This window comes from Notothenia coriiceps, unplaced genomic scaffold (assembly GCF_000735185.1).
Source record: "Notothenia coriiceps isolate Sejong01 unplaced genomic scaffold, NC01 NC01_scaffold00032808, whole genome shotgun sequence".
Classification (NCBI taxonomy): Eukaryota; Metazoa; Chordata; class Actinopteri; order Perciformes; family Nototheniidae; genus Notothenia; species Notothenia coriiceps.
Window position 1 is genome coordinate 46,774 of NW_011365509.1, and position 8,637 is coordinate 55,410.

General features: G+C 38.7%; 1 protein-coding gene across 1 annotated transcript; it reads left to right on the plus strand.

Annotated features, from left to right (window-relative positions):
- Window positions 1-2,896: 2,896 nt before the first annotated feature.
- On the plus strand, window positions 2,897-5,316 carry LOC104961133 (protein SOGA1-like). Its single transcript, XM_010789359.1, has 3 exons — window positions 2,897-3,085; window positions 3,367-3,483; window positions 5,299-5,316. Exons 1-3 carry the CDS (start codon window positions 2,897-2,899, stop codon window positions 5,314-5,316), a joined length of 324 nt encoding a protein of 107 aa, XP_010787661.1.
- The last annotated feature ends 3,321 nt before the right edge of the window (window positions 5,317-8,637 follow it).

Below are 8,637 nucleotides of genomic sequence, written 5' to 3' on the forward strand. Positions count from 1 at the left end.
CGTGCGTGCGTGCGTGCGTGCGTGCGTGCGTGCGTGCGTGCGTGCGTGCGTGCGTGCGTGCGTGCGTGTGTCTGTGTGTTCACCAGCCCACAGCAGTTCCAAAGCATCCTGACAGCCTGCGGCGGCTCCTCCAGCTGTTGCTTTGTTGAACAAGTCAACTCAATTTCAAACACTGTCCTACCTGTCAGACGGCTGATGGGAAATTATCTCCGCCGTTCAGCCTGATAAACAAACACCGTCCGTGAAGTAAAACGATATCCAGAGCCCTGAAAAGCATGCAGTACAACACCGCCTCGTTTTTCCCCTCTTAATCAGTCATCCATCCTGAGTGTAGGTCATGTTATGAACACCTGTCATGAGCAGCTGGACACTCAGAGCGCTCACTCATCAAATCTGTTGAATCACTTCATTGAGGGAGGGAGAAGGAGAATAAAGGGGGCAGGGAACAAAATATTTGATTTGGCTTTCCAGACAACACAGATGTGCAATTAAACATACATCAATGTCTGATCATACATGAAAGATCAGACATTATTTTTGTCTTCTACATAAACTCATTTGTTCTGATGGGCTGCCTTTATGCTTTAATATACTTTATTGGCATGAGTGTAACTATGTCAGTGTCAATTATTATTTAATAATAATCAAGAAAATAGCAGAAATAATAGAAATCAAATTGTTGAATTTCTTTTGAATGATCAAAACTTTTTGAACTATATACATTTTATTACCAAACGTATGAATGGCAAATGTGTTATGTTATTTAATTATTTATAATGCAAAACAAATGTTATTTGCCTATAATAATCTAGATTCAATGACCATACAGCCAACAACCCAACATTGCATCCATGACAGTGACACAGCATTTTTCGTGATAAACCAGTTTAATAATTCGGCCAACATATGTTTTTCCAGCTGTTAATCTGGTTCATCATCTTCCTTCTTCATTGCACATTAAAACATGAAATCAGAACTTCAGCTTTAAATACACACAGCATGAAACACAGTAAGCTTTGCTATATTTAACCTCTGGATGCATTATGTAATATCTAAGCTGTTTTTATTTATAAACTGGCACACATGTTGTCCCTCAGGATTGTTTTGGTTACTGCTTCAGATAAACAGCTGATTGGTATGGAGAACTGCTAACACAAACAGATAAGATCAACTACTTTTTTTGTGTCTTGTTGTAAATATCTGCAGCAGGCAAATACTATTCTGACCAAAATAGCACATACAGTACATTAAGGCCCTGTGGGGGGGCCGCATGATTAGGATGAAGATGTATTGGGGCCTACGGGAAGTTCAGTTGACCCCTCTGTTTATAGAATTTGTTGAATACACACACAGTACCGATTAAATACAAACATGCATTGGAATACAGGTATAGGTCAACACATGCAGTTGGGGGTTCGGTGCCTTGCTTAAGGGCAGCCCAGGAGTTAAACACTGACACTAACCAGTGTAATTGTTTCAAAGAACAACTACTTTTGCCTCTGCAGTAACTCTCTGACTTTGGTTTGTGACTATTTCAAAACCAACGAAACACACTGATTGTTTTTAGATTTTTTTAATCATATGTTAACAAAGTTAAATAAATTTATTGTGGAGAGAAAAGCACTTAATCACTTTTAAAAGCGCTAGCACATACATATTTAGGGCTTGACGGTCCTTTTTAGCTTCTGTATAAAAAAACATTCTCGTACAACATCCTTATAATTTTATATTATGTTACACATTATTTATTTAGTTGTTTGTTATTATGGTGCCATACTGTAGCTAAGCACCTCAAGCAGGTAAACATCAAATCAGATTTCTGTCATTATTGTGTATTGATTGACAAAGAAGTGTTCTACAAAACAGTGACAGTCTTTGTTTTTGTCCACTAAAATGTACTTATATCTTTCGACCTCCCACAGAGAAAGAGTCAAGTTTGTTGTCTCTTTTTTTGTCAATGCCTCTTTGTCTTTGTTATACTTACTAACCATGCCCAGAAGTCCCTTTTGTGATTATTCAAGTAAAACATAATTCATAAATCCATGCTTTTATATTCATGGCTTTACTCGTTTAAATAGAAGTGATTGAACTTAATAACTGAGTTGTGAGTCATGAACCAGACGTCTCATCCACCAATAAAAGCCTCCCTCTTACCGCCTCAGCAGTGAACCTCGTTAAGACATTGGGCTCGTTAAGTCACGTTCATCACTAACGAACAACGCTCTGTTGCCATAGGAAACGGGGGTTTGGAGTGTGTGCGTCTGTTACCCTGAGATTGACTGCCAGACAGTGCCATTAGCATATCCTAGCGTTCCTTCACTACATACGGACGCCACCGCCACAGAGCCAGACTGAGAGGGAGGATTGATGGGTCGGGTGTGTGTGTATGTTTGTGTGTGTATGAGTGTGTCTGTTAGTAAAATGGATGGGCCTGGTTGTGTGGGCTGTGTGAACTATCAAGATCAGATGGAGGAATAAGGCAAAAAAGAGCTGCTCATAAAAATATTAAGCGGTCCCACCTACAGAGTCTGTGACAGCAGGGCAAGATTTATGGAGAGGAGGGGAGAGTTGTATTCATGACAAATAGCAATTATTTCTGTGAGTGAGTGTTTCTGTGTTTTATTTTAACTAAAAGCTGTTATTTCAGGAAACCACGTGGTCTGTGTTTTGCTTTTAGGTTGACCTTAAATGTATGCCCCATCTGGTTATTGTATTCATGTTTCTGTGGTCTTCATTTCACTTTGTACTTGTGAAGCAATTTGTGAAATCTATTTCTGTGAAAGGTGCTATAATAAATAAACGTATTATTATTATCTAGTTAAAAATAGTTTTAATTTTGCTGAAAGAAAAATATATATCAATTTACAGACTCCACATACTAAAAATGGAAGTGAAAATGTATGGGATTTTATATTTACCATGTTTACTCTTTCCTCTTCAGCTTGAGACCAAAGCAGGCAAGGCTCTGTCCGTCACAGATGCTCCAGATCCTCCAGACCTGAAGTTGGCGCTGAAGAGGGAGCGTGAAGAGCACCAGCACCTCCTGGCCGACTCCTACGCAGCTGTGATGGACCTAACCAAGCAGGTTAGTGTGTGTGGGGTTGGAAGGCAACAGGCTTTTTTTCTCAAACTAAACAAACATAAGGGCATAAGTGGTATAAATAGGTAGATCAAGAATTTCACACTAATTGTTAATCTACCTCTGTTAAACTTCAAGCTTAAAAAACTTGAAAGACCCATGTTTAATGATTTACTTGACATCATTGTACTGTTTAAATTCATATTCTGGTGGTTTGCGCTCCACATCCATGTTATTGTCTCCTCTAATGCTTGTCTATCTGCTGTGACCCACCTGCGGACCTACAGCTTCAGCTCGGGGAGAGGAACTGGGGCAGAGAGAAGCTGGAGCTGCTGGAGAGGCTGAGCCAGGAGAGAGCTCAGTGGGAGCAGAGGCTGCTAGAGGCCACAGCGCAGCAGGGGAAGGTACGACAGGCTGCGTTTGTTTGTGTGCGTTTGTTTGTGTGCGTGTGAGAGAGAGAAATGTCAAAGATGAAGAAGAGATAAGCAGCATTTTTTGATGATGCAATCTGAAAGGAGGGGGTGTGTGTCTGAGATAAGAAAGATATGCGTTGTTGAATTAGTTGAGTTTCTTTCTACATCTAAAGTCATCTAAAGGTTTCACAGATTTCTCTGGAATTATATTAATATTACACAAAACCAAAAATGGTTGGAAAGCCATAGCTATTGCAAGAAGGCTATAAAAACATGGGAAATGAAGCATTGGCCAGCTAAGCACATTCAAATATATAAGAGAAAAACAGCAGGTGTAATATTTGCCTTCCTCCCAGTTACATTGCCACAGATCTCACACCACCAGAACTCAGTCAAATAATAACGCAATTTTGGGTATGCTCCCATAGAGTGGCGAAGTCACGCCCACTTACTTCCGCATCATGGGACCTTATTCCGAAAAAATAATACATTGAAGTCAATGGAGAGAGAAAACTTAAATTTTGATCCCGTTTGAATTGTGCCATGAATTACACATATGTTGTTTGTCAATCTTAAAAAATCATTTCCATGTCAAAAAATTCAAAGTTTGTCTTAAAACTGTTGAAATATAAGACTATGAAAAATACGCAACTAGAAAGACTACAAATCCCAGATTCTCGTAAGTGCTGTCATAACTGATGTATTCCCTCCAGATAGCTAAAAATACATTTACTTAATGTACTTACTTACTTTAACAAGATGCCTGTGTGCTTTGTACCAGGTTGTTATCATACCAGTAATAGTACCTCTTGCTCGTTCTCGAAGAGCAACTAAAACAAAACACGAGAGTGTTAGCTAATGTTAGCTAGCTGACATTAACGTTACACATTACACTCGTGTTACTCACCGAAACCTTGTAAAGCCGGTCCCGCATGCTGGCTCTTACGGAACCGACTAACTCCCCTTTTTCGTATGTACAGCTCTCAACATGCCCAGACCTGTAGTGATTTTCACCTCTTTTAATACTTTTCGCCTCATTCTGAAAGAAAGAGGTGAAATGTACCAACGTGACGGCCATCTTGGTGTTGGTGACGTGTGCAAGACCAGAGTTGTAGTTCATTGAGCGCTTCACACAAAGAAATGTGTAACTTCACAGTTTTACGACACATTTTAATTTTTTTGACTTGCAAAATTATCTTTTGAATTGACAAACATCATATGTGTAATTCGTGGCACAATTCAAACGGGATCGAAAGATAATCTTTCTCTCCCCATTGACTTCAATACATTATTTTTCCGATATAAGGTCCCATGGAGGTCCACCGGAAAGGGAGGGACTTCGCCACTCTATAAAAAACCTTAGGCCTAACTTTTAAAAGTGTTGGTCATATCCTCGGACACAATATAACAACATTGCATATTCCCTTTATTTCCACTTTCCGAATTTGAACGGCTTACAATGTTTAAAAAACACAAAAACTGGCGTTCCGGTATGGCAACAAGGCGAGCGGCAGCATAAACTGAGAGCTCCCAGACAGGTCTACTATTTTCCCCTAAAATAACTGTAGAAGGGAAGAGGCAAAACACCCCGGAATCCTGAAAAAACTGTTTAACAGTTTTTTCAGGATTCCGGGGTGTTTTGCCTCTTCCCTTCTACAGTTATTTTAGGGGAAAATAGTAGACCTGTCTGGGAGCTCTCAGTTTATGCTGNCACACACACACACACACACACACACACACACGTAGTGATGCTGAGTCAGTGCCTTTCACAGTTGAGGTGATCTCTTTGAAACCATTTCCCCTCAGAGGAAAGAGACACTGTGAGAGTGGAGAGGGGGAAAGGGCATCTGCAGATAATGTGCTTAGTTGTGCACATACACTTTCACCTGCAATCCCCCTCCAAAGCTAACTTTACTGCAGTTCAGTGATTCTCAAACAGAGGTGCTCTTACCCAAGGGGGCACTTCTGCATTTGCAAGGGGGCACATGGGAAGAATATGGAATAGCTCAACTCATTTTGAACAAATATATGTACATATTAAGTCAGTTGCAACACCTGGCGATAATAAGCAGAGAAGCCTAAGCAGTTGGTTAATAGAGGTTATTTACAATAGGGAGCTAAGAGCAATGGATACATGTTAACGCTGATTTTGAGTCATGGATAAACAATTGAAATCTAAAACAGTTGAAGAAATGGACACGTGGTGGGATCAATTAGCTAAAAGTAATGAATAAATGGTTCAAATGTTTGCTTGAAAGTTTTATTTAAATAGTGCAAATGATTATTTAAAAATCATGGATAGATTGTTGAATTTATTTTTACAAAAATGAAAAATAATTGATGGAAATAGTTCAGATACAAATGCAAACTTAACCATTCCGATCTAAAAACCGAAAGTTTAATTTCATACAATATTTGAATAATATCTTAAATAATAAAGGGTGTTAAATAATATTAATTTGAACACAGTTGGTTGGTTAAGCTTTATGTGCTCGACGTAGAAGTAGAAAACGTATACCAATCTACACTAACATCCCATTTCATCAAAAATAAAACATTCAGTTAAAAATAAAAATAAAATGAACAAAATGGATTTATAAGTAAACATCTGATAAGTCAATATCAATAGCAATGACTAATGTCTAACTAACTTTAAAAACAAATTCAGCTACTTTTACACTAATAGCCCTGATGAGGGCACTATAACAGCATGTCAGATGTATTTGCTTGGCTTCAGTATAACATACAAGAAGTCGAGATAGTATATCTGATTTGCGGGTGACAGAGCGTGACCAAGACACCCAGAGTGAATTCAACCATGACGAGCTTCATCCTCATAGCAGTTTCCAGTGCAGGACAACAAATGGAAGGCGTGAGACGGGATTCAGTCAACACACAGGAGGAAGGAAAAGGAGGGTAAAAAAGGCAGGACAAAGAAGGCCACAGACCGAAAACCTCAAATGCAGCAGACAGGGGAGAAATGATGGAGGAGCTCTGACCTACTAACTGTGTATCTGAATTTCTGTGTGTATTTATGGACGAACCCACTGACTAACGACCACTTTAAACACTGATGTAACCCTCTTCCTCCCTACCAGACATGCGGCAGCTTGGCAGGGACTGCGCTGTGCGTGTATAATCAGCAGATCAGACAGACCATGTTTTCCTGGTGACCTCAACTTAATAATAAACATGCTCACATTATGGCATTAACAGCTGTGGTTACTGTCGACGTCAGCAAAGTATCCTGAGAGGAAAACACCACCCTAACACAGCAGTTACATGCATTTTTTGTCTTTTTCTTACATTATTATGACCATAGTGGTGATACAGCCACAAATACATGTACAAAGAAGTTTCCAGCAAAGAATCTGCATTAAATGTCAGGTTTTGTGTTACTCCCTCAAAATTTGATTTTTTTTAAATTCAACTGCAGTTGTTATTTGCATAACTATGTCCAGCGTTCTTCTAGCATATTAAAATAGTTTTTGAAAAAGGGATATGAAGCTTTTTCGCAACGGCAAAAAGTGACTGCCTTGCTCTAAGGTGTAATTAGTGTATTTTAATGCTCTTATATTAAAATACACTAGCAGCTGTGCTTCTATACAAACTGGTGAGGATGAAATGTCCAGTTTGAGAAATAGATCAATGGGTTTGAAGTTTTGAAAAAACTAGGAAACCTTTTTTTTATTTTGAGACTTCTCTTCATCATTTTATCTTGATGTTTTATTTTTTAAAAGAAAGTTTTATTGTCTAGAAATTAAGTAGCTCACAAATACAATGTATCTAAATATAGAAAATAAAAAGTATTGCATATAGTGTACAATTTCTTTCGAAGCCAGAGGGTACAGGATACAAGGTCCAGATTATGTTGGTTTGAAATGACGAAAACATTTCACAGAAAAAAGGCGTAAGATTTTATTGGCCATATTGCGTAAATGTTACTAAAATAGAGGTCATGAATCTAATAGAGTGGCGAAGTCCCTCCCCTTCCGGTGGACTTCCATGGGACCTTATATCGGAAAAATAATGTATTGAAGTCAATGGGGAGAGAAAGATTATCTTTCGATCCCGTTTGAATTGTGCCACGAATTACACATATGATGTTTGTCAATTCAAAAGATAATTTTGCAAGTCAAAAAAATTAAAATGTGTCGTAAAACTGTGAAGTTACACATTTCTTTGTGTGAAGCGCTCAATGAACTACAACTCTGGTCTTGCACACGTCACCAACACCAAGATGGCTGTCACGTTGGTACATTTCACCTCTTTCTTTCAGAATGAGGCGAAAAGTATTAAAAGAGGTGAAAATCACTACAGGTCTGGGCATGTTGAGAGCTGTACATACACAAAAGGGGAGTTAGTCGTTTCCGTAAGAGCCAGCATTTGTACTCTGTGGTATCACTGCTTTAACTTTAATAATTAATTTCCTTACTTCTTCCCCCACTGGTAAAAGATTAATTTCATTTTAAAATATGATGAAAGGCAATCACTTTTATAGGGTACATTTGACTTTATATTATGTGAGGCTACTTGTTCTTATTTTTCCTATTTCTCTTTCTCATTTGCTTCTCTGGAGTAACAGATGCATCTGAAAGTAAATCAATACATGAAGTCTGAGGATGAACCATCTTAAATGCTATTAAAGAGACTCTGTTCTTGCAGTCTTGGCATGAAATGCAGTTTTACATTTGTAAACTCTAGCTGAATCCTCGCAAACTAGTGAACACACAAGACATTTATTCATTACAGAAATAACCGGTTCAGTACCGGTAGCTCAGTTACTTTGGCAGAAAAACTATAATGTTTTTGCTGCTTGTTTTGGCTTTGTTTATTAGGATTCTGAACCAATAGTACAATACTTTAATATATGAGAAATGTATTGTCATGAGTTATGTTTCTCAAAGCAAGTTAGAATTTTTAAATAATGAGAACCTTTCTTAACTTTGTGGAGCGCTAGCCACAATGCAACTCCATTGTTGAGGTCTACTAGAATATATTTACATTGTGCAATGTTCCAAACTCACATTGGTTTCTCATACAGCATCTCTGTATAGTGTGTGTATTGCTCCCGCCCCGCCCCGCCTCCCTATGAGCCCAGTGGCCGTCTGCGCGACACAGCGAACCCCGCAGCCTGGCTGGGAG